Source organism: Aphelocoma coerulescens, chromosome 3, assembly GCF_041296385.1.
Source record: "Aphelocoma coerulescens isolate FSJ_1873_10779 chromosome 3, UR_Acoe_1.0, whole genome shotgun sequence".
In the NCBI taxonomy this organism is placed as follows: domain Eukaryota; kingdom Metazoa; phylum Chordata; class Aves; order Passeriformes; family Corvidae; genus Aphelocoma; species Aphelocoma coerulescens.
The window spans coordinates 97,834,386-97,861,535 of record NC_091016.1 but is presented as its reverse complement, the minus strand read 5'-3'; the positions used below and the strand labels follow the sequence as shown (position 1 = coordinate 97,861,535).

The 27,150-nt window shown below is 35.4% G+C and overlaps 1 protein-coding gene across 1 annotated transcript in view; it reads right to left on the bottom strand.

The window, feature by feature from the left end:
• Positions 1-27,150, bottom strand: part of EYS (eyes shut homolog) — a 750,542-nt gene that overhangs the window by 662,039 nt on the left and 61,353 nt on the right. The window contains exons 7-10 of the mRNA XM_069011357.1: positions 17,722-17,826; positions 17,316-17,455; positions 10,619-10,785; positions 1,745-1,998 (exon numbers count right to left, since the gene is read on the bottom strand). Of these exons, the coding sequence (XP_068867458.1) occupies positions 1,745-1,998; positions 10,619-10,785; positions 17,316-17,455; positions 17,722-17,826 (666 nt within the window). The remainder of the gene's footprint in view (positions 1-1,744; positions 1,999-10,618; positions 10,786-17,315; positions 17,456-17,721; positions 17,827-27,150) is intronic.

Below are 27,150 nucleotides of genomic sequence, written 5' to 3'. Positions count from 1 at the left end.
TAGTGCTGCATGCTCAGAGAGTGCCTCTCTATTTCCTGCCAGGTTACCTGTCCTTGCTTCCACCCTCAGTCAATATCTTTTTTTTGTTTATTTGTTTCAATTTGGCCAGGACTTCTGTGATCATCCATACAGGCCTCCTGGTATTTTCTGTCTGCTCTTTGAGACAAATAGCTCTTGAGCTTGGAAGTGGTGATGGATTTTCTTAGGCCCTTCCCTCAAGGGTTTTATCCCATGGGAATCTTCCAAGCAGATCATATACTCCACAGTATTGTCCCTGTAGAAGATATTGGGGTGGTTGAAGCTCCCCGTGAAGTCCAGAAAAGTACAAAATAAGGCTTGAAGTTTAAGCAGCAAGATGGAAACGCACTGTATTAGATTTTGCACAGGTGAGCCAAGTATTGTTTTCTTCACTTTTTTCAGACATGCAGTTCTGCTATCATAATGGAATTTAAGTCATTTCAGGGACAATCCTCCATTTTGTTGCACATTTATTAATAAATGAGCATGAACAGGAAGTAACATCTTTTATTAAATGTGTAATCAAATGACCAAGAGATTATATACTCAACTAAAATTGAGGACAACAAATCTGCAAGTGTATGTCACATACATAAACGTGTAAATGAATATATGTAAATGAAATATGTAAATGAATATAAACATATTTGAAATTAAAAATGTTAGTGCTTAAATATTAAAAGTATGTGTAGCTAGCCAGAATGTATAATGAAAAAGTGGCAGTGAAGTTCTAATTACTTAGTAACTCAGCACTTTGGCAGTAACCCAGAAGGATCCAAATAAATGTGTTATCCATCCCAGTGGTTTAACTGGGACTTAAAAATCTAGTACTACACACACTCTCTGGACTGGAGCAAAAGCCCTCATCAGCTTGGAAGAAGAAGCTGTAAGTTAATGTTTAGTTAGTAAAAATGACACTGTGCATTCTATGCTATTTATTTTTGCCTTTGTTAGTGATACCCCAGATTATCTGAAGAGAAGCATCTGGAGCATAAATTGCTTGTTCTTGATGATATAGACTAAAGGCTGGAAATGCAACACTTTGGTATTGCTGGATTCAAAATTATTTTTTGTCTCCCACGCAGTCTGAATTATTAGTATTATTCACACAAAACAGAAATTAGTACAAAAAGAAATCATGGTATCAGGTTGTGCAGGATTTATCTAACGCAATGCAGAAATCTACAGCCCATCTCTTCCTAGAAAAGTTGTCTAGGACAGACAAATGCTCTATCTCTAGTGTACAGAAGGGGAGTCTGAACAACTCACTCAAATATAGCTGATTATATTCTATACATGCAAAGACATAATACTGCTGGTCTCATTCCTCCTCAAGCTTAGATTTTCCTGTTCTGTACCAAAACATTGCTCTTATCAGCCTGTGTATCAGTGAAGCCATAACACCTAAGAGTGCATAAATGTGAAATTAAAATAATACAATTAAATTGTGGTTTGGAACTTCATCAATTTTTTTGCCAACAGAATCAAAGCTAATGCTCAGAACTGTACATTTAGTGGAAAGAAGGTCTGCTGGGGAAGAGTTAGGAGGTACAACCTAAGAATTTCAATGCTAATTCAGTTAAAACTCTTGTGAATCATACAAATGCAAATGTATGCATATTTATATTTATATATAATTGTGATTAAACAGTTGCAGGAACATTGCTTACATAGAGTGGGACAACCATACCCATAATAAAAGGCACTTCAAAAGAACAAAACTTACCTTTGAACCCAGCAGCACAATGACAAGAAAAGTGACCACTTAAATCCATACAAGTAGCTCCATTTTTGCAAGGTGAACTTGAGCATTCATTAATTTCAACTTCACAGAAGGGTCCTTCGTATCCAGGCACACAGTAGCAGCTGTAATTATGCAAGTGGTCCTGGCAGAATCCATACTGAGAGCACTGGTTTCCAATGCAGTTGTCTATGTCAAGTTCACAAAATGTGCCAGTGTAACCAAGGGGACATATGCACCTGTTATTGAAATGAGAGGAGAGGAGAGGAGAGGAGAGGAGAGGAGAGGAGAGGAGAGGAGAGGAGAGGAGAGGAGAGGAGAGGAGAGGAGAGGAGAGGAGAGGAGAGGAGAGGAGAGGAGAGGAGAGGAGAGGAGAGGAGAGGAGAGGAGAGGAGAGGAGAGGAGAGGAGAGGAGAGGAGAGGAGAGGAGAGGAGAGGAGAGGAGAGGAGAGGAGAGGAGAGGAGAGGAGAGGAGAGGAGAGGAGAAAAATCCAACAAAATCGCTAGTCTGGAATATATAGGTCAATAATCACTAATAATGTTAACAATACTCTCCCTCTGAATTACCCACAAATGAATCACAATTTTTTTTCAATCTTCTTTCTTTACCTTTAATTAGTCACTAAGTAACTTCATTTCACATGCACTGCTAGAAATAAATTAAAATCTTAGCTATTTACATAGGTCAAACTAGGAGCTATATTAATATTAAGCCGCAAATGAAAACATTGAAAGAGAAAACTCTTATAAATATGACTATTATGCATTTTATGTTTTTTTTTCTGTAAAAATGGTTACTTGCTACATTATCTCTAGGAAGAAACAATATTACAACCTGTTTGGGTATAAAATCAGTGTAAAAGAGCTTTATCATTAGCAACAAAAGTTACAATTTCTGTAACTAAAAAAATTTCTGTAATTAAAAATAAAGGAATCTGTAGAATTCTATAGATATTGGTCAGTATATTTTATAGAGATTCTTCAAAATATATTTTTCCCAAAATGTAGGCAGACATCTAAACTGTATAAGACTGGAGATGACTTTTTCATATTACCCTTTCTGCCTTTTTGTTTTCTTTTGCTGTGTGAATGAAAACAAATCTGGATTATTTTATAGCTGACCCACATCTCACAAAATTAGAAAATCCCTGGTACTTGGCAATATATTCTTTGACTGATCCTCTCCTTATCATGTCCAGAGGTCTCCTCACACAGGAGATAATTTGACAATAATCTTACATGTTCTTTATCCATAGAGATGCTATCCAGAAGATGGAAAAAACTAACAAGTTAAGAAAGCCTTGACTATAGTAATTTTCTCTACTGATCCATCTGGCAGAAAGAGTAATTTTCCCTTTATTTTTAACTGAAGTGAATGCTCATGTGGCTCTTTGCTTCTGTCCTTGCTTACTATGCCTGCATTTTTTTATGGTAGACATATGGAAACTAAATCAGGAGCTGTGTGCCTTGGAGTACAGCTAATGGACACCAACTGCTAATGGGCTTTTAGTCCATGGACCAAAACAGAGCTTGCTTGAAGTAAGCTCTACATATCTCATACAATGTGATTGTGAGTTCTTCATCACCACCATTCTTGCTTTAAAAATCCATTGCTACTGCAGTAATGACTCAAGTAAATATAGCTGCTATATTCTCTTTTCCAACCTCAGTCATTTCTTAGCAAATGAGAAATCTTTGCCTCCTCTTGAGAGCTTGAACTGATTCTGTTTCTCATTTTTTAAATCAATGGAGTACACAAAAATAATCTCATACAGCTACTTTACTGTGCTGGTTTTGGATGAGGTAATCTTTGCAGTGGCTAGTACTCATATTTTTTTGGTTTTAATGTACTGTTTTGGATTTTTGCTGGAAAGAGGGTTGATAATATAGAGATGTTTTTGTTATTGCTGAGCAGGGCTTGCACAGAGCCAAGGCTTTTTGTGCTTTTCGTACTGCCACAGTGGTGAGGAAGTTAGGGGTGCTTGGGAGGCTGGGAGGAGACACAGCCTGGACAGGTGACCCAAACTGACCAGAGAGATATTCCATATCATATGACATCATGCTCAGTGTATAAAGTGGAGAGAAGAAGGAAAAAGTGAGGGACATTTTGACTCATGGCATTTGTCTTCCCACGTACCTGTTACGTGTGATGGGGCCCTGCTCTCCCGGAGATGCCTGAACACCTGCCTGCTCATGGGAAGTAGTGAATTAATTCCTTGTTTCCCTTTGCTTGTTTGTGTGGCTTTTGCATTTCCTATTAAATTGTCTTTATCTCAATCCATGGGTTTTCTACCTTTTACCCTTCCAATTCCCTTCCCCATCTTGATGGTGCATGAGTAAGTGAGTGACTGCATTGGGCTTGGCTGCAGGTGGTGTTAGACATTTATAGCTAAATATAAATCTTGACTTGCATAAAATTTCACTATGCATAAACATTAAAAGCAGGGGTGCTTTTAGTTACCTTTAGTTGCACATTTGCTGAATCCATCTACAGTAATATGGTAAACAACCAGTCATATTAATCTTTCTGGTGCAGTTAATCACTTTATTTCCTTAATTTTTTTTTTACAGTAACAATTAGAGTGTGCACTGTAAAAACGCAACTATTCAATCATTCTTTGAAAATGAGGCTATTAGCATTAACATTGAATAGAAAATTTAACTTAGAGCTCTCCTTTACAAGAAAGGGAGGACGAAGACTTTTCTGTCATTTCCTGACTATTACTAGTTGTATAGCTTATCTTCAGAGACCACAGAGGAACTACACAGAAACAGATGTGATGTAGAATCTAGTTTCAGTTTCATACTTCTGATACCATACTACAAGCAACGATGTTATGAATATCTTAATTTTCAATGAATTGGTGTCTGAAGAAATCAAAAACAGGTAATGAAGAATGAAATGTGCTTTGTTTTTCCTGGTGAAATTATAATGCCTTTTAATTTAGTATGGGTCATCTCCTACAATAGCATAAAGTGCTGTATTATTATTATTATTATTATTATTATTATTATTATTATTATTATTAATTATAATTCAATTTTTTATTATTATCTTCAGCAATACTAAAATACTGAGCATGATATCAAAAGATTTGAGGCATGGATTGATTTTCAGTCTTTATTTGTTTCAAAGCTAAAAGGTTCCTCTACAATAAATCAAAAAAGAATTTTGTGTACAGATATATACAGTACCAGAATTTCCATTTATAAGTGTATTTCTAGCACAGGGACCATGTATTTTGCCCTTATCAGAGGGACGACCTGTCTGTGCACTGGCATCTCAGCACAAGGGCTCAGCCTCTCCACAGCCTGTCTGGGTGTCACTCCCTGTGCTGGAGTCAGTAACTGCTGCCTCCCCTGCTCCAGCTTCAGCTCTGGGCATGGGCCATCTGGTGTGTGTGTGTGTGTGTGTGTGTGTGTGTGTGAGTGAGAGAGAGAGATCTTCCAGCAGAGACCAGGAGATGCTAATGACACTTCCCCAGCCTCTTTCTTAAGGAGGGCTAAAATTTCTACCTTACAAACTGGGGAAAAATTGAAAGCAGAAGCATGGCACCAGAGAACAGCATATGAAAAAGTTTTGTATTAACATTAATATATGTCCTCTTTCATCCATAGCAAGATTTTGAGGGTAACAGATACTAGGAGAGAAAACAAATACCTCAATGCTTTTGCTACAAACATGGATTTTAGTAGAGAGTAGCAAACACTAGTCATTTGAGTATTACTATGCTCCCACACATACTATGCAGATGATTGTATGTTATGACTCCAGAGCCTAAACCTAGTTAATGCTGCACAATAATTTGATATGCTTGCAAAATGAATGTTAAATGGAGATGCAAAGGCAGGCAGGGAATTTAGCTAAAGAAGGAATGTGTTGCTAAAATGTGTATGGTTGTGGCATAGGTGCAATGTGTTGCTACCGACTTTTTATCACTAAAGGTCTCCAACAGCAGGTGTGTGGGTAAGTCAGCTGGTGCTGGTTAGTCCGGGCAGTGCAGCTGTACAGGTGTCACCATGGACTGCCTGCACTAAAGATGTGACTTGTGTTGTTGACTAAATAACTGTGTACATCAAATGAATCTTTAAAATGACTGGAAAAAAGCCAAAGACCAGACTGAAGATGTGTCTATGCTAATCTGTGCTAGGAGATGACCTAGCTATTTTCTATATTGATACAAGAGGTATAAGGAGCACTGAAGCCTGGCATTAGCAAAGATTTTCCAGAATCCCTCTACTTTGTTTTCTTAATATTTATAATTCTTTTATATATATATATGTTTATTAATATTAGTCCAAGCATATTAGCTGCATTTATTCAGTATTAATTATCCCTTTTTCCCACTGAAAGGTGAACTGTACACACATTCATAAGTGGTCTAAAAGGTTATTTAGTTTCACTTTGACTTTTTATATGCATCTCTATTCTCTGCAGAAAAGCTGTTGTAAAATTTATTGCAGAGGTATTCCCTAAGAAATTGTGACATATATTCACCTATCTTCCGGAGTTGTAGAAAAGTGAGGAAAAGTATTTCTCCTCATTCTTTAGTGGAAGAAGTACATTTTTACTGCAGAAAACTGTGTATATCACAGTACTAACATCATATGGCACTGTCAACAAGGTCCTGCAATCAAATTGCATATGTAGTATAGCATGAATAAACTTTAAAAAAGAAAATTAGATATAAAAAATTAATATAATCAAACAGCTCAATTTACCCAGCTGGAAGAAAATGGAAAAAGCTGAGGACGAATAAAATAATAGGAGCTTTAAATTTTGTGATACTCAGAAATTATCTAAATTATGTTTACTTTTCACAATCTTGCTGGCATCATGCAAAGAAGTGTTTCATATTTTACATCATTTTACTCTGCCATGTGTCACTTTACTCTTTTGTACTCAGATTAATTCATTATTTAATTGTATGCACTGAAGTTTGTATAGTGAATACTGAAGAATGTGGTGCAATTCAAGTTTTACCATACGCCAAAACTAATTTCTTAATGAGACATTTTCCTGCATAAAAACAAATGAAATGCTGACATCAGACCTATAGCTATTGACTAAAATACATTTTTAAACTTTATTACTTCCTCATGACCTTTTAAACAGTGGCAAATCCTACAATACAGCTTCTTCAAAAGTCTTAATCTAACCGTTCTTAAGTTCTTAAGTTCTCCGTTCTTAAGAGGTTTTTCAGGGGTTGTGATAAGTGTAGGACTTCATCTGAACAGACTGGACTGAAGAAATGGGAAACAGGACAGGTAAGGGAAACTACCCTGAGTTTTAAATTGTCTTTTCACTCAGTTGCTCCTTTCCACTGAATAGACTATAGTAAATATCTGTTATTATTAACTTATTTCAGTTAGGATCTTGGTTGTCCAAAATGTAATGTTGACAAGAAAAGTATCTACAAAGGTGAAGAAAACAGAGTAATAAATTGCCCCTTGGATTTCAAAACAGGAGGTTATACTCCTTGAAGATCTCTTTCACTTTAATTATTCATTAAATGCTTCTCAATGAGCCAAATTAAATCAGTTCTCTCTCTTCTCCTACACAGAACATAATCAAACAATACAGGTTCTTTAGAAGGGAAAAATTGTTGCTTTTTTTTTTAATGTAGAAACACTATCTATTTACTGAGGTAATGAATCTCATCTGTCCTTTTTCTCTCACGTATCTATAATCATTGGTCAAGAGATTATTTTGGCATGTGGATACAATAAAATCTATCACATGGTATCTGCCAGATTCATAGTGACATCTATACCATCAACCCAGTGGCAGGAGCAGTAATTCTTTGAAGCTATCATTTTAAATACATGCTGATTGACTTACTTTATGGTATCTCGAACAGCACAGACTCAGCTGTAAGTCAACAATTAATTTGAATTAATTACAGGTTTTGTGTCAGTGTGATTGGGGCCACTTTAGTTGTAAGAGAAGGCTCACTAAACCAAAGGAGTACAACTCCTAAGACTTCTTACTGTAATTATGAGCCTCTTAGTACACAGCCTTGCTGAGAATTATACTGTATAAAAGTTTAAAACCCACCCTCCTTCACATAGAGCAATTCCCCATTCTGAACTCAAAGGAAATTCTCTGCATATATATATAAATATACATCTATGTGTCACTATAGTCTGGAAGAGTAATTTCAAAATAGGAGGACAAAAAGAACAACTATGGCAAGGAGACAGAAAGTTAGAAACATTTCATTCAGGTGAGGACTTATTTCTTATCTAGGAAAAAATGATGGGTTGCAAAATGAGAGATCTTAAAAGAGAAGGATGTACTTGAATCAAAGCTGGATATTTTCTATGGATTCCTGTGGTGACCGGTTAGCCTGTGGTACAAGGAACAGAGAAAGTTCTCAGGTAAGACAGTCCCTAGTACAACAAAATTCTCCCTAGGTTAGGGTAAGAAGAAAATCCTCTCCCCGAATGCTTTGTTCTGTTATGTTAATATACCCCAGGCCTGTGGGCCACTGGCTGCCCCACCCCCTTGCTGCCTTATATGTTCCATGCCATAGAAAGTTCTCCACTCCAGGTTCCCCCCATTGGCCTTTCCCCCTTGCCACTCCCCCAGAACTTCCCCACTGGCTCCCATTCCCTAGTCCCGCCCTTGTACCGCCCCCGTGCCATTGGATCATTGGTCTCTGATACTCCCTCCGCTCCCGTACTTAAACCTGGACCCTCCGTTTTTCTCCATCTTTGCCCCTGGAATCCTTCATGGTGTGGAAACAATGAACTGCTCCCATGGAACTCTATGCAGAGATCCTTCCTGCCTCTTTGCTGTTGACCCATATTACTAAGCTATCCATGTGTTTGTCCATGCATTCATGTGTGAGTGTGTAGCTGATCCTGTTGAGTGGCTTTGCTAATGAGACGCTCTTGGAAGATCGCAGCACCTCGCGCTCTGGCACAGAAGCTGCAGAGAGCTCAGGATAGCGACAGTTTCCTTGTGTTAGCATTATTATATCAAGCTACCACTAGGAAAATACATTATGACCAAAGTTTAATAATTTAGAATTTAAGATTTCTTAACAAGGAGAAAAGTCTAGATTTTTACAATAATTTTATATAAATAAAAAACTAATATACTAATATATAACATTTTGGCATATCTTTATCTTCTTCACTTATTAAGTAAGGTTTTGAATGGCTGTAGTATTAAAAATGGAAGTCTGTAGGGTTCTTAATGGGACTTACACATTCGATTCTCCATTTATTCTGCTGACAGTTTTCTTATGTCTTCTTGAAACTACTTTGCATCAAATATAGCTCTTGATAAAAATATTATATTTTATAATATTAATAAAAAATTTTACCCATTTTAGGATAGAAATGCAAATTACAAGTCTTTAGACTTGTGCACTAGACTTAGGTGCACTTATATTCAGCATTGCCTCTTGTACTCTTTTGGTTTTAACCATGTATTGGAAAGGGGAAATTATTTTTGTTTCACTTGCTAACAGTTACTTGGGAAACATCATTATTTTTAAGGCAGGCAGAGTTTATTTATTTTAAAAAATGCTTCACTGTCATTGAGCAACAACCATGCTCTTTCAACAGGCAGGTATTATACAGTAAACATGCTACATTTTGACTTGACAAAATAACCAGTGTTGTTCTTTTGGGGTCAAGTTGTCTGCTAACAAAACCGACCATCTGAGATTCAGATCTTAATGGTGTGTTTTCTTGTTCCTTAGATAAACAGACTGATCTGTCAATTTAATTTGTCTTTCAAAGACTGAAAAAGTAAGAATTAAGTGTTTTCTGTCAGTAAACTGAGACTGGATTAGCAAGATAAATCCAAAGTTCTTTATTGCCAGTTGTCTTCAGAACTACTAATTTCTCAGAAAATGCTAGTGGATTTTGTAATGTAAATATGGCTTTGTACTTCTATCAGGATTATTTTCCTGATAAAGGAAGGAAAGACAGACTTATCAGTTAAAAAAAGTGCCAAAATTTGGTGCAGTAATTTAATACAAGAGTCGATTGCAAGCTGGTAAAAAGGAAGGATGTTTACTTTGTAAGGATTCTTTGACAAAAATTCCTTTAATTCTGGTATACTGAGAATCAATCACTTATCTCCATTTGTGTGCTAATTTGGTAGTTTCAGTTATTTTTACAGAAGATACTTTAAAAATAGAGGTGAAGTGGAAGAAATCTTCAATTGCTTCTATTTTAATTTTGTACCCTATTGCAATCTTCTTCTAAATAGAAACACTACAGCATACTAATTACAGTGCTTCTAAGTAGGACATGGCACAGGATAGAATAATGTCTTTCAAAATACATTCACAAACATTATGGAAGAGTTTTATTTATTCTGGATTTTGTAGAGGAAAAATAAATAATTCAAGTCTGATAAGAACAGCTGAACTCTGCTTATTGAAGAAAACCTTTCCTGTTTATTTTTTCACCATATTTTATAAAATCTCATTTTCAAATATCTACAGCATGTTACAGCTCACTAAGGAGAACACATAATTCATGGTTTTGTCAATAACTGAAATGATAATAAATTATCATTCAAATTTTAATAAGACACTCCATTACACAGTCCAGGCTCATAAAGTGTTTGTTTATGTGAGATTTTGCATAGTTGGTTTAACTTCTTTGACCAGCAAAGAGGAATATATGTGATTCCTTCCTGTGCAACACTTCAGACTACACATTTTTACTGAATGCACATCCTTACTGAAAATTAGTATTCCGTGGCATTTTATAATATGATAATTATATTGCTGCATTAATGACACCCTTTTAAATTCTTTCTGAAAGGAAAAATATCTTCATATGGCATGAAATACTTTATGAAGGCTTGTATAGAAAGGAACATGTTCGTACCTGTATTTATTGATTCCATCTTCACATGTGGCTCCATGTTGGCACTGGTTTATCTCACAGTCATTAATATTCTCAAGGCATGTGTTTCCAGTCCATCCCAGAGCACAAACACAGTGAGATCTCTGATTTTCTTCATCGTAAAAGCAACTACCTCCATTTGCACATACCTGAAGATGAGAATTACAAATACATTGTATTGCATTTGCATGGTCAGGTTCTGGTAGCGGGGGGTGCTATAGAGGTGGTTTCTCTGAAAAGCTGCCAGAAGCTTCTCCACGTCTGACAGATGCCAGCCAGCTCCAGGATGGACGCACTGCTGGCCACTGCTGGCCCATATGTTACTCTGGGGTAACATAGTTAAGAAGAAGGAAAAAGCTTATTTCACAGAAGTAATTGCAGCCAGAGAAGACCTGAGTGAAAACATGTGAGAGGAACAGCTCTGCAGACACCAAGGTCAGTGCAGAAGGAGGGGCAGGAGGTGCTCCAGGTCCCAGAGCTGAGATTCCCCTGCAGCCCGTGGTGCAGCCCATGGTGAGGCAGCTGTGCCCCTGCAGCCCATGGAGGACCACGAGCATGCAGAGATTTGCATGCAGAGATTCACCTGCACCCCTTGGAGGAGACCCATGCCAGAGAAGGTGGATGCCTGAAAGGAGGCTGTGAACCTGTGGGAGACCCATGCTGGAGCAGCCTGTTCTGGAAGGACTGCAGCCTGTGGAATAGACCTATGCTGTAACAGTTCAGGAACAACTGTAGCCCTTGAGAAGGTCTCACACTGGAAAAGTTGTGGAGAACTGCCTCCCATGGGAAGAAACCTACTACGGAGCAGGGGAAGGACTCCTCTCCCTGAGGAGAAAGCAGTAGCAAAAACAAGTGATGAACTGACTATTCCTTGTATCCCTGCACAGCTGCAGGGAAGAGGAGGTAGAAAATTTGGAATAAAATTAAACCCAGGAAGAAGGGAGGGAAGGGGGGGGGAAGGTGCTTTTAACATTTATTTTTACTTCTAATTATCCCGCTCTGATTTTGTTAGTAATAAATTCAACTAATTTCCCTAAGTGAAATCTGTTTTGCCTGTGATGGTAATGGTTAAGTGATCTCTCCCTGCCCTTATCTCAAGTCATAATCCATTTTCTCTCCCCTGTCCAGTTGCAGAGGGCACTGATAGAGTGGCTTCAATGGCCACCTGGCATCTAGCCTGAGTCAACCCACCAGATAGTTAAAGAGTTTTTTCTTTACGTGTTGGATTTTTTCCCCAAGAAATGGGGGAAAAATGAAATGGAATTTAATGGAATAAACCATTGGTAATAAATATGGTTATTTAATCTTTTATGTTGTAATATTAAAAAAGATACATCTCCAAGAACCTAAAATACTGAATGGTATTAAATCAATGTACCAATTTATTGTTTAGTTGGTAAAAGGCATTTATGTTTTAATTTAACTGTAACATTTTCACAGTTGCCCTTAAAATGTGATTGTTTTAGGAAGGACAACAGGGAACTAAACTGTTATTTTTCCATTGAAATAGTAGAGCAACTGTTCCTATGCTGTATAATTTAGCTTCATATGTGGTTATCAGGAAAAAAAATATTTTTTTTTTCATTTTGATTATAATGCTGATTCAACCTATCCTTGGATCTTTGTATGTTTATAAATTACATCTATGCTGTGGGAAAATAAAAAGCTTCTTCATTTTCAATTTGTAAGTATTGAAAAATTGGCAAATTTAGACTGGAACAGCTTTTTTCCTTTTTGTTTTCATTACTAATATTACTCATTAAACCAGTATTTCCTGTATTGTTCAAAACTACAGGAATTTATACATCTGAGTTAATACTCCTTTCCTCATTTTACTTTTAGGTTCCATTTTCATTTCCATGAAAATTTTGCCAGTATGAAGACAGATAACTACATATTCATTTCAAAGCAATTAAGACCCCTCCTGCTAATCAATTGGTTTTTAAAGAAAAGGGTGTCTAGAAGATGAGTTAATGCACTAGTACTTCAGTTTGATTGAGTCTGAATCTCTTTATAATGTCATTAAGATTTGGAATAATAACAGTCCTTGGCAGAAATATTCTAATATTCATTTGTCTTTGATTAAGTTTTAAATTGACCTAAAATGAAGAAATTTTTGTTATGCTCTCTGTACTGAATTTTAGACTTACCTTGGGATACTTATTCAATATGACAACATCTTGAAAAAACGCAGTTCAACAGAAATGCAAAAAACAACCCTTCTACATGTATGGTATAGGAATTGTTATTTTTTTTTCTTATTATTTTTATATGTTTTCTTACTTTTGTATTCATATGTTTTGAATGGATTTTGTCCTGACGCTTACTATTTTCTCAAAGCTCAAATAGGTCAAATAAGCTTATACTCAAGAAAATCATCCAGAAAACCTTAGGCAATTAAGAAAAATATTTCAATATTGCCACAAGATTATGTTCATTATATTCTTATGTCATTTTGATACTTCCTACTGTGAAGAAAGGTGCTACGCTTTGAGATGGTAATGCAATCTAAAGCAGATTTAAATTGAAAAGAAAGATATGGAATGTATTTAAATAAAAATCTTACGTTTCAACAGACCATAAACAAGTCTATTCTTGTCAGTCTGACCATCATACTTCTGTCTGTGGCAAGTACTTTAACACAAATCTGCCTTTTTATGTAGTCTTGATAAAATGTAAGAATCACTTTCTTCCAATATCAACTAGGAGATTTTATTTCAGCTAGGGAATATAATTAGTCCTTAGAGGATTTTATTCTTCTCCTATCTTCTCTTTGCAGGATTTGAGGGATATAACCCTACTGTATGTCTGTATCTTCTCTAAGTATCCTGTGTTGTCACATGCTCAAGATAAGACAGCAGTCATTATTTCCCAACCCCTCTTTCGTCTTATATTTCCTGTAATTCTCTGCAGTTTGAATGAAACTGCATTTTACATGTATGAAAACACACACACACACATGTATTTTTCCTGAACCATATAATTTTACTACAGTCTTCAGGTTTTATTACTGCAAAGTCAATTGTACCTGAGTATTCAAATTTTTCCAGAAGTGCAATTTTACTTAATCTGTCTTATGTTCTTTCCTAGACTGGTGGTACACTAAGCAAGTAGATAAAATGTTTGTCTTAAAAATATTGAAAACAGAAATTGCCTTACTTTTACAGAAAAGGAAACTTTATAAAGCTGCACAGCATGTAAGGACCAGAACAGATATGAAAGTGGCAGCTCCTCTAAACACTAAATATATATTGAACATACCGATATTTCCATTGAAAAGGTTGGAACTATGGTCTTGACTGCACGTGCAACAGGGTAACATGGGATCTTTGGCTCATGAAAAGAGAAAACTTTCAAGTAAAATATGCAAGTGGAGTTCAATAAACTTCAGTATAATAAAGCTGTAGATAGACACTGAAAGGAACTTTCAGATGTGGTTTAATTCCTAACTCATTTGGGAATTATTTTTGACAAACCAAGTGGATGTCTGCTAAGTGTGTCTGTTTACATCTTAAAACTGAAAAGAAAATGAAAAATAATTGAAAATTACTTTTAAATTCCTGTGCTTCCTTTTAAAAAACATTGGTCAGCATCTTGCAGTTCCCATAGTTTACGGTTACACTTTCAAATTTTTTGTAGTAAGTGCTAAAGGAAACAATGACTTTTTAAGCTTGCTGACAGAATTTTAAAAAAGAAGTGTTTTAAGGGAAGCAATAAAATTCTTAAGTGAGATGTAGCTGTGGCCACTGAAAATAATCACACATAGAATCATAGAATAATTAAGGCTGGAAAAGACTTCTAAAATTATTGAGTCCAACCCTTGATCAAACACCACCATGTCAGCTAAACCCTAGCACTAAGTCTCACATCCAGTTGTTTTTGAATGCCTCCAGGGAGGGTGGCTCCACCACCTACCTGGGCAATCTATTCCAAAGTTTAACAACTCTTTCCATGAAGAAATTCTTCCTGATATCCAACCTGAACCTCCCCTGGCACAGCTTGAGGCTATGTCCTCTTGTCCTGTCACTGGCTGCCTGGAAGAAGAGGCTGACCCTCACCTGGCTACACCCTCCTTTCAGGTAGTTATAGAGAGCAAGAAGGTCTCCCCTGAAACTCTTTTTCTCCAACCTAAAAAACCCCACCTCCCTCCACTGCCCTTCAAGACTTACTTTCCAGATCCTTCACCAGCTCCATTGTCTTTTTCCAGACATGCTCCAACACCTCAATATCTTTCTTGAAGTGAGAGGCCCAGAACATCTTAGAATGCCTCCTCATTTGTGGTTGTTTGGGTCACAGCTGTACTTTCAAAGTATGTAAACTATTCAGGGATGTGGTATCTCCATCACTGGTGGTTTTAAAAATATGATTTTATAATCTAACCTAGGCTTGCTTTTTCATGAAATGTTGGATTAGATGGTCTTATGAGATCTCTTCCAACCTGGGCTGTTTTGTGGTTCTGTGATTCTGTTACCCAGGCCTATCATGTTGCACTACAATTATTTGTTATTATGAGTGGTCTTACCACTTCTCTATGAACTCCTGTTAATAAAAATATTAGAATTTGTAGCATACATTGAGTATTCATGTCTACCTGAGTCCATAACAGAAGAAAAGGCATTATAACACAAAGTGACGAAATTTGGTCCTGTTGGAATCACTAATTCAAAGATGACAAAATTTTGGTTTATTTAGAGGTCCTTCATAATTCTTGGTCCAGAGCAATCAGGCATTACCCTAATTAAAAGTTTTAGATGAGATTTTGAAGTTTAAAGGAAGATATCCCATGCTGTAATCTGTTCACCTCATTTGCTTTTTTAATATTTGTTTGAAAAAAATAAAAATGACATTAAAAACAACCATAGTGTATTAATTGTTGTGCTGGCAAAGAAAAAACCAAACCCCAATGCATTAATATAATTATATATTTATACAGAGATAAAAGAGCCCAATTAATTTATATTTATTTTTTGTTCATTAAGAAAATATTACAAATAGTAGCATTCTTTTCAATATATTTTGCTGAATACACAGAGGTAAAGCAGTTCAGCATAACTGAGGTACTGTTGGAAATGTAAAAGAAATGAAAGGATGCAAAAATATATATTTATTTCCCAGCCACAAAAAATAAGAGTTTAATGCTGAATAATGCAATTTATTTACTAATATTAATCTTTAATTTTGAATGATTGCTTGCACTATTTCAGAAAACAATTAAAATATTTTTTTAAATATGGCCTTTATTTTTTCCAATAAGGAAGTGATATCATTTTAATGATCTGTAAGCTAAGAAAACAGGTAAAGTTCAAGTATACAATTCCATAATTTTATTTTCTATTCCTTTTCCCATTAGAAAATCTACTAATTATTCACATTAGGTCCAAATCAAGCATCAAATACAGTGAGTGTATATTGATATATGTATGTAAAATTACTTCTCCCACATGACATTTATGATAGTCTATGAAATGTTTGTATGAATAAATTAAATACGTCTGAGGGATTTTAAGAAAATATTACAGTAAAATGTTTTACTATCTCCCATCAGCATCCTTGGCACACCATTGCTTCCCATACTAACTAGCCATAATGATTATTGCACCATTATGGTGCTATGCCATGTACAATATATTTGCACTCAGTATGCCACTTTAAATCATAAAAATGTTAAAATTTACCAGATGCTGGACAATTTAAGTATAAACCTTTGAGCCAGTGAGTATTTCAGTGCTATATTTCATATTCACTGGTAAGTGTCTACTCATGGACTTCAAGGTGACATAAATATTGGTTGTTCTTTGTAAACATATTGCCTACTATGCATAGTATATTTTTATGGTGCCTATATTTCAATAAAAGAAATGATAATACCTTTAAAACACTCATTATCAAGTTTGTGTAGCTATTTAGAAGGCTATATAGCATTATTTAGAGAGCTTTTAAAATAACTATCATAATAAAAAAGTGCAACAGTATTTTACTTTAACCCATACCAAAAACTCGAAGTCCACGCTGATATGAATGAATCCTACCCAAATTTAATTGAAAAGGTCACTAAAGGGAAGTGAGAATGATACAACAAGTAAATTTCTTCTAGAAAACTTTGAAAGTGCAAAAGTGGTATTCATTTCTAGATGCTGTGACCACTGAAGAGTAACTTGCAAGGCGAATTTAGGTTTTTTTCTAACCACATTTTCATCTCCCATTGAAGTCTAATTAGTCTTGCTTTTTTGTTGATGAATGTGGTTCTTATTTTTGTTTGTAATGGAAATGAAACTTTTGTCATTCTTTCTCTGCATTGCTGTACCATCAGCCTTCTATCTGTACCTAAACACATCAAATTTTGCAAAGAGATTTTGCCTTAAGTTCTTCAAGTTTCATAATATAGCAGCAGCAAGTAGGGGACAGAAGGAGACATCAGTGAGTAAACCTATAAAGAACAAGAAAGGCATAGCTCAGGCATTACATGGTTTGTTGTACAATGACCAGACTAGTCACATCATGCACCTTTACAAGCATATGTTACACAGGAAAAAGGAATATTAGCATGAGAACATATCAAGAATGAGTACTATGTTTAGGAAACCTGTGGGAAATGAGGCTTCATCAGCTCACTGCTATTAGAGTAAGTTGTTTGATTTCCCAAAAAAATGCTGCGGAGGAATATATTGCTTTATCCTACCTCTGTGTTTCCAATACATGGTGGTAAACATGTGTAATTAAATCCATGAGATTTATCCATACACAGTGCTCCTGGGGCACAGCTTATATTGTTGAATAGGCAGGCATCAATATCGAGTTCACATCTTTCACCTTCAAAACCTGCACCACAAAGAGAATGTTTAACCACAGTTCATTCAGAATATCGACATTATGTCTGTTCAGGGTGTTAGCAGTTAACACCACTCTACTAGAGTTATTTGGCAGTTTTATTTCCTGAACAAAGAGAAAAAGTGGGTTTCTTCATAAAAATGTTCATTGCATTTGTTGAAATACATTGCTATTTTTTTGTCTCTACTTCTTAACATAAATATTAGGATGATATAATTTGTTCTGTTAGAAAATACAACAAATTTCCAATGGCTTACCTGTAGGGCAAGTGCACTTAAAATGATCTTCATAGACAATACATGTTCCTCCATTTTCACAAGAATTGGAACTACAGTTATCAATTTTAACTTCGCAGAATTCTCCTGAGATAGGAAAAAAAAAGTCCTTAAAAGGTTAGGAATTAATATCACATTCTTAAAGAAACACCGTAAGTCATACTAGCAAAACTGATAGAATAACTTTCTTTAAATAAGATCTCTGGAATATTGGTTAAAGATCTTGTGTAAGTTTTCAGACTCTTTCTCTCCACTTACACATGTAAAAAATAGATCTCAGTGGTTAAAAAAAAAGGCCAAACAAAAAATAGTTTTTCAGCATTTGAAACAGTTTTAGAATGTATCCAGAAGGGGATACAGAGCTGAAGAGGGTGGATTTTCCCTGGAAATAATTGACTGAAAGGGGGTAATGCCTTTGTATTTTCTTCTTTTTCCTGCTGCATGAGTCAATTCTGATATCTACTCAAGATTTTTGAATCTATTATATACAACTTTCATTATGTATTTTCTGAGCTCTGTTTTGGCTAGAAAAGGGCTAGTCCACATTTATCTGAGGTAACCTTTATTGTCATTCACTGAACAACTTGCTCATTTAGCTGAAAACTGTTTTTAGCCCAGCAGAAAGAAATAATTGAACTTGTAACTGGACAGTTCTAAAAAAATGTACTGAAGAGAAATATATCTCTGGCAGCATGATATGAATCAATAATGAAGACTATCAGGTTTACCATTAGTCTTGGCAAAAATGTAGATTTGACAAAAACAAGACACTTTCACTTTTTATTCTTTTTGGTACTGAAAACAATGTAATGAATTCTGTGTACACATTCTTGATTTTTCTTTCCTTGTTATTGATGTTCTTTGGGTTTTTTCCCTTGCTATTTTTTTCTTAATTTCCTATTTTGTCAGCAGGAGTTGGGGGGGGGGGGGGGGGGCGGGTGGTTTCCAAGTCTCAAAAAGATAAAGAATAGATAAAAGAGAAAAAATCTTCACTGCTGAGAAAACTAGAAGAAGGTGCAGGAGTTTTGAGATATTTCAAAGATGAAAATTCAGAAATACAATAAGTGTAAATTACTGATGTTTTTATCACCAAATTGTTTGAAATCAGTGTTACTTCACTTTATGGCTTAAGCAGAAAACATAGAAGAGGTGTACAGAAGAAAAATGTCTGGGAGGAATGTACAAGAAATGTGGATAATTTATTAAATCAGACAATATGTTCTGTAAAATTTTGAGTCAGAAGTTAATATTCTATTTGAAATTCTTCATATGTCAAAAAAAAGGAAATAAATTTACTTCAAATAACGAAATTGTTTTAAAATTTTTAATCATCTCTTTATCTAGAGCTAGAGACATCAGGAGAACATAAATTAATAGGATAACACTTGATAAGAAAATTACTATGTCTCTCCTGTATTTTCTGCAAATTTCAGTCACTCTTAATATGCTAGAATGGAGTGCCATACTAAGAGCTAAAGACTTTTTTATGGACTTCTGTAAATGCAAAGAGTAATATGCTGTGATTTGTTGGACAAAAATCTCTATTTTGGGCCAACAGGTGCTGAACCACAAGTGCAATCTCATGTATTTACAGACAGGTTGACCAGCATGCTTTTAGTGATTTTTTATAATTATTTTATTTTTCACTCCTCGGTTAAAAGTCACCCACTGATAACATCTATCAAATTTTTAACAGCCAAGATTATATTTTACTGTAATTTATAAAGCTTACTGAGTTAAAATATTTTTAAGTAATATGTAAATAATAGAGAACATAGGAAAATAGGAAATTAGATACTTCTTCTGTTTATTATTATTATAATATGTAATATTACATGGGAAGCTTTGGGCAGCCTCACCTTATATTTACAAGACTCTCATTTGCTCTGTTTGTATTGACTCTAATGGTAACCCAAAATATCTGCATTTCTGGGGATATTCCATCATGATTAATACTTTTAGAAAGCCATTTTCAGTAATAGTGGCCAGCAAAAAGTCATCCTAACACATAGATAGAAATTTTAATTCCAAAATCAACTGAGAGTGCTGAGGAAGTTGCAATCTCCTAGGAATTGTGGCGTTTGTTTTGTTTTTCTTAATGAGGCTTGGAAGGCAGAATCAGGAGTTAAAAAAAAGCTGGGAAAAAAACTTCATCTCAATATGTATTTTGGATCATTTTTTTTTTTATGTTTATTCATGGTGATGGAATTGTCTTGTCCAAGAAACCCTTATGAATAAATATTAGTGCAACCCAACAGGCTTTAAGAATTATTTTGCTATAAATCTGCAATTCTTATAGTGGCTGTATCCTTTAAGCAAACTTTATGACTTTTCCCTGCCACAGTGAGGTCAAGAAAACCTAGTAATTCCAAACTATTATAAAATTTATTGGAAACTGAATACTGCTGAGAAATGCATAATTTATGGTATTAAAGTCTGATTAAGTGATAAATGGATATCAGGAGAGATCTCCACAGTAATCCACTTAGCTTTTAATGCCTAATTATCACTTCATAGTGAGTAAGGGCTGAGTAATTGAGAAATGCAGTACTTAGAGAACTCAAACAAGATTTTTGTGCACAATTAAGCATGTTATTCTTCTATCAGGAATAAGTTCATCAGGCTAAGGAACAAAGGGGAAAAATACAGAAATTTTACATTAGAAGGAGGGAAAAATTTTGATTAAAGACTACTGTTGGACTGTTTATTTTTGCAAATGACCCTATACATTTTTTATCTAAGGATATGTTCTTAAAAGTTAAATTGTTTAATTATTTTCCTTAATTTTCTCTTTCTACCGATATATTTAGAGGGAACTTTCTTGTTCTCCCTGATTCTTGCTCTTTTAATTTCCAGCTTAGCTTTAGCTTTTCTAACTCCATCCATACACACATGTCTAATTTCTCTATGCACCTTTTATGCAGCTTCCAGCTTCCACTTTCTGTGTACCATGGGATGAGACATTTAATTGCATTAACACATTAACTAAACCTGAAAGAATATACCTTGCTTCTCATCTGTGTGTTTGTTAGCTTAGAATCCATGATGAGCTAAAGCAACAACATAGCTCTGGGGTTGGTACCAGCCAGATAAAGAATAGATAAATTAGCATACTTATGTCTGTACCTGATAATAAACTTACTAGTTTACTTAAATAAATAACCACAAATAACTCAGTCCAGGTAAAGTTCACCTAAGAATTCTAAAGGGACTAAAATGTGACATTGCTGAAACAACATCAGTAGAGTGAAGAATCTTTTAAATGGACTTTGGGGCCAGAAGAAGGAAAGTTGTCAAATTCAATACAAATTCTAAAAGTAAACTGAGGGTTTTTTACCTGCAACCCTGCAAAAGAACACTGCCTCTTCTAGCAACAGACCATAAGTTTTGCACTGAATTTACAAGGACTAAGGATCATCAGATTTGATCTGTCGTTCCTGCAGTGATGTTTTACTTGGCCTAATTGTGACAGTAGTTTTTTTCTTCTGATTTGCTTTACTTTCATTTATCTTTGCGTGGAATAACCGTAGTTTTAATAGGAACAAGTAGATATTCTAAGTATGATCATATTTACTAGTCTAATGCGTTTACTAGTCTAGTGCTGTATACAAATACAGGGCTGGTACCATAACAAAAGACCTTGAGAAGTAGAGACATAGGATGTGATGTGAGGAACACTGGGGTGATCATAGATGGGAGACTCCATAACAATAGACATTTCACCAGTGCCCAGTTAAAGAATGAAGATCTGTAACCAGACAAAACTGGTCTTAAGGGTAACAAAAAGAACAAAAAAACTTTAGCTCCACCATAAAATGTAAAGTAAGATCCAAAATAGAACTACCGTCCAATGAAGAAAAACTATAAACAGACATATAGAAATGACCCTAAGTGGATCCTGGAGATGCAGAAGAAATCACCAAGTATGAATGTCACATTCCTTCCAGGGAAGGACTACAGATTCTGCAAGACTGCTCCCAACTGCAACATTATGAAACCATTGAACTTAAGAACTGGAGGAGGAGGGAGAAGAGTGAGTATAATATAATAAAAAGGGACAGAAACTAAAAATTGTGTTAAAACTGCATTTTGACTCATTTTATGCAGTAATTAGATTTACCCTGATAATGATTTTAATTTTAATATTTCATTTAAATTATCAGTAAATTTTTGGCTTTACTGCGTATGTGGTGTGCTTCCGCCCTGCACCTAACAAAGATTTTCAACATAATAGAATCACCTAGAGGGTTATGTACCATAAAGTCTGAGTTTATCAAATAATTTCCTGAGGGTTCTTAAAAAGAGTATAACTCACAATTGCCTTCTCTATTGCACAGTGTAGTAAAGCCAGCACTTCTAGTGTGTTTTATTTTTAACTGCCCCAAACATTTTAACCTATAAAAACAGAATTTGCATTCCTTAGGACTTTGGCTGCACTTGTAGCTGCTAGAGATATTTTTAGTTTTATGTGATCTGCTCTAGTCTATTTTTGTATTCTGCTCAAGTCTATTTTTGTACTTCTGCTCTAAATTTAATGTTATCTTTTTCTTTAGAAACTATGTAAGTAACAACTAGTGTGCTAATAAAGAGAATACAGAGGTGATCTTCACTAAATATTTTCTATTTGCTATTTCATATGGCAACAAGTTTATCAAACAAAATATAATGCATGACCTAACACTCCCATGCACAAGTACTGTATTGTATCATAATTATTTTTAAAATTATTTTTACATGATTTTTCTCTAAAATCAAAGCAATTTTATGAAGCTAGAACTCAAGAGCTTTTTTTGTTATGGTTTTTTTCCCGTCTTTGAAGGCAGTTATAACACCCAATTAGATTTATTGCATATGTGCACATGTGCACATGCTGAAATACTCAGAGAACCATTACTTTTAACCATTTGAAACAAGAAGGTAGTAGGAACTTTAAAAGATATGCTCTTTGGCAGAGCATGGGCAGTTAAGGTTCACTCTCTGAAATGTTGACTTTTACATCCATGCTATTGCATTTTAGGTCATGAAAAATTCCACTTTTTTTGTATGATTTGCCTCATCCTGAACTCGGTCCAAAAAACGTCCTATGAGTAGAGCTCTCTAAAATTTTCAGTTCTTCCCATGTATCCTAAAGAGAGAACAGAGTGACAAGCCTGGTACAGACATTGTAAGCACTTAAAATCTACACATTTTATTCCACTTCCTGGAAGTATAAATTTATTTATTTTGAAACACACTAAATCCACTTACAGTAATACTTACTAGAACCACTAGAAGTTCAAAGATTGGTTTTCATGGATTCTGAATATTTTCTCATTTTTCCTTGGAGTTGTGTAGAACTTAGCAGTAAAGGTGTTCTTAGATAAATCTAGGTATAGTGATAAAACTCTGTGGTTTTCAAAATAAATTTCAGTGAATGGGAAAATAATAAAAAAAATAGTAGAAATAAAGAACTGATCTGACATTCACACATGTAGTTGTTCAAAGTTCTGCCTGACAGTTGATCAAGCTTAAATGACTCGCTTCTGACATTAGAAAAAAACCCTTTTATGAACTAGTTAGCATAAATATTCAAATGAGGATTTATTTAAGATTAATACATGTTTTTTTTCAGTCTTCTTAGGACAGATATAATTGCATACTGATAAAAAAAAGTTATTTTTGACTATCTACAGCCAAACATTAAAAAAAGGATTGTGTTATTGTTCTTATTGGTGGAGGCATTTTAGCTATAGGTGGGTTGAGGAAACTTGAAACTGGAAAAGCTTCAACCACAGATGAAATCTAGACAACTTGTTTAGACTAAATTATTACATTTTAGATTTCTAAAGTACATCATACTGAAATAGCTCACTCATTGATTATCACTACCATATCCCTGTATTTCATGAAAAAAATTAAAAATAATACAGACATCTGAAATGGCAGCTGGCATTAGAATGAACATATTTATCTACAGTGGTATTTGAAAACTAATTGAAAAATATGTATTTTGTCAAAATTTGCAGGTTTAATTATATTTTTTTGAGTGATTTTACTTCCCAAATTCATTTCTATGTCCATTCTAGGATGGTGTTTCACAAATCCCTGTGAAGAAGAGTTATTCTTCTGAGAGAAAGAAATTGAATAAGCTACATCTAAGAAAAATGTGATAATATTTTCTAATGACACAACTTTTCTAATTAACGTATAAAGGGGATAGTTTCCATTAGATCACAAAAAACAAGAATTTACTGGGGTGGGAATAACAATTCCAAGACTGGAACTCATCATACACTAAGTCTGATTAAATTTTGATTAGTGTAAGTGATTAGGCACATTTACACCATACCATGGACCAATGTTACAGAAAACTATTTCCTTTTTTAGGAAACCAACATAAACTTTTCAACATAAAGACTACCATGTCCTAATAGGTAAAGCAGCCAAAGTTAAACACCCATGCTCATTAAGTACTGTCCCAGCTTCATAGACTAAGGGGACACAAACTATAATATGAACATTTTCCCATTCAAGTAAACACTATTATGCTTATTTTCAAAATTCACCAGCTACCATAATTTATTAACATGGAGCTGAATTTAAAGCTTTTTGAAAAGATCAAAAAGACTTCCACTGACCACAGTCAGCTGATGACTTAGTGCAGTTGTCTACTACTGCATGAATTATACACAGTCATATATTCTCAAATGTTAAATATGCAGTTAGAATTCTACCTTCTCCTGGTTTAGAATGCAATTAATCATGTAAGGGCACTTAAGAATAGTCCTTTCTGAAAGTTCCTGTGCAGCTGTTGTTTAACCACAGTCTTTAGCTGAGATCCTTTTTCAGAATGTCTTTAAATTTGTTTGAGGATATATTTTAATAACCTTGGCTCTTAAATGAACTCATTATTCTGGAACATGCAATTAGACTTTTGACCGTTTAATAGATTATCTGTCCTTTCTCTTAGCTGCATTCAGGATTTAGCTGGAAATCTGGTCATAAAGATTCATCTCTTGGCAAAGTCTTTTGCACACCTCTCTTTCAAAGAGTCTCTTATCCTCTTGTGAAGGTTTTGTTTGTTTCTTCTGCTGTTGTTCAAAGTGCCCTTTGTGCCAAAGTGTCTTGTTAAAAAACCTGGTTCATATAAAAACCACAACAGGATGTTAGGACAATATGCAAAACAATTTTCATGCCTGGAACAGAGAAATTTCATCTAGCTTGATCCTTTTTCACTCATCATATGTGAAATATGAAATAATACAGAACAAGCATTCACAGAGACTCTCACAGAGAGAGGGTAAATTCCATAAAGAGCATTCTACCCAGCCCAGATAAAAAGCACCATACTTGCCAGCTCCTCTGCTCTCTGGAAGACTCTTGAACATCACACTTGGGTTCCAGAGAGGGGGTGGAGTGTTTTAAGTTTTAGAAAATAATCCTTGGCAAATTGAGTCTTAATTATTTAGATACAAAGATTCTGAATTGAGAATAAGATAATGGGTTATGAGCCTGGAGTAAAGGTAAATGTCAATGCACTGAGGCAGCAGTCCAAATTTGGGTGAGTGAAAGAAAGATTGATTGTGAGATAACAGAATAAATTGGGTTGAAGGACACCTTTAAAGATCATTTAGTCCAAGCCTCCTGCAATGAGCAGGGACATCTTTAACTCAGGTTGCTCAGTCCAGTCCAACTCATCTTTGAATGCTTCCAGAGATGGGGCATCTATAGCATCTCTGGGCAACCTGGTCCAGTGTTTCACAACTCTCATTCTGAAAAATTTCTTCCTTATATCTGATGCAGCCTGCTGTGTCGGCCGGGGGAATAAGCACTGCGTCTTCCCCGAGTGTCCTTGAGGAATCCGGCACTCTCAGAGGCCAAGCCTCATTGGAGACACCCAGGAGGAGCTCTGGAGCTGCCATGCAAACACCCACAACTACCGGTGCGATTGAGAGCACAGTCACACACACACAGGCACACCAAAAATGTTGACCACTGATGAAGCAGCTGAGAGGGGTCTCTGGCATGGCTATGCACAGGTTTATTCCAGGAAGGGTCCAGGATAGTGGAGGGTCCAGGGGTTTTACAGGGGGATGAACAACCAATCAGGAGAGGGCCAGGGGGCGGAAAGGGCACCGACTGACAACCAATAGACCAATAGGATAGGAGAGGGGAGGGACAAGGGAGAAGGGGACCCATGGGGGCATCAAGGAACAGGGAGCATTCTAGAACTTATACATATTAAACAGGAAATATACATATTGACAGGGACATACAGAAAAGGGGGTGGAGGCCCAACGGGCCAACCAGCAATCATTGATCTACCTATGGAAACAAAGGGATGTGGGAACTCGCCATGAGCTAGAGGGAGATGTTAAATCTTGGAGCTGGCCCACCACAAGTTCAAGGCTGCACTTGGGCCTTGTGGCTCTCTAACCACTCCACTGGCAGCCACAATTGCTGCAACATATATCTAGTGTAAATTTATTCTCTTTCAATTTAAAGTCATTACGCCTTCTTTTATTGCTACAGACCCTTGTAAAAAGTTCCTTTTCAGTTTCTTTATAAGCTGCAGTATTGAAAGACCTTAATAAAGTGTTTAGAGAATCTTCAAACTGAACAACACCAGACCTCTTAGTCTTTCCTCATAGGAGAATTGTTCCAGTCCTCTACACTGGCTCCATGCCTTTCCTGTACTGAGGGCTATAGGACTGGTTGCAGTACTCTGATGTAAATTCCAATATAATTTAATATTCTTATCTGAAATGTTCTGACCTGAAAAGTAAATTAAACCTCCTATACAGAGTTTTTACTAAATTGGTTGTAAATGCTGAGGAGAAAGGTATAATAAAAACAAACCTAAAGAAGTCAAGTATTTTGAAGGAACATGTGTCTAAAGTGAGATCTATCTCAGTAAATAGAAATTGAAGCAAGTATATTGCAGAAAAGGTAAACCTGAGCTATTCAGAGTCCCAGAGTGAAGACTTAAGTATAGAAGTTGTTGCTTGAATGTAAATTTCTGATGTGATTCAGGTTAAAAAACCCAAATAAACAAAACAAAGCAAAAAAAGATAGGCCTTAAAGTGCCTAAGAAGTCTGCTTATGTGACAAGAAAAATGCACATCAATAAGAGGCATCATTAACACAAATTAAGCCATGCTTTAAGTCTGTAAGAAAGTGGTATTGTACACCATATTTCAGAATTCATTTGAGGTTTATTTTTTTTTAATAGAAAGAACAACTACTGAGCACAAAGGTTGAGATACAGCATAAGCAAGTCTAGAATATTTAGTTCATGTACTAAAATTATTCCAGCTTCAGTGGAAATACAGTAGACTATGTCAGCTAATGATGGTGCACATTGTGTCTGAGAAAAAGTGTGCAATATGCAGCTAGCCTGATTATCCCTGCTTTAAAGAGGAAAGTTGATAT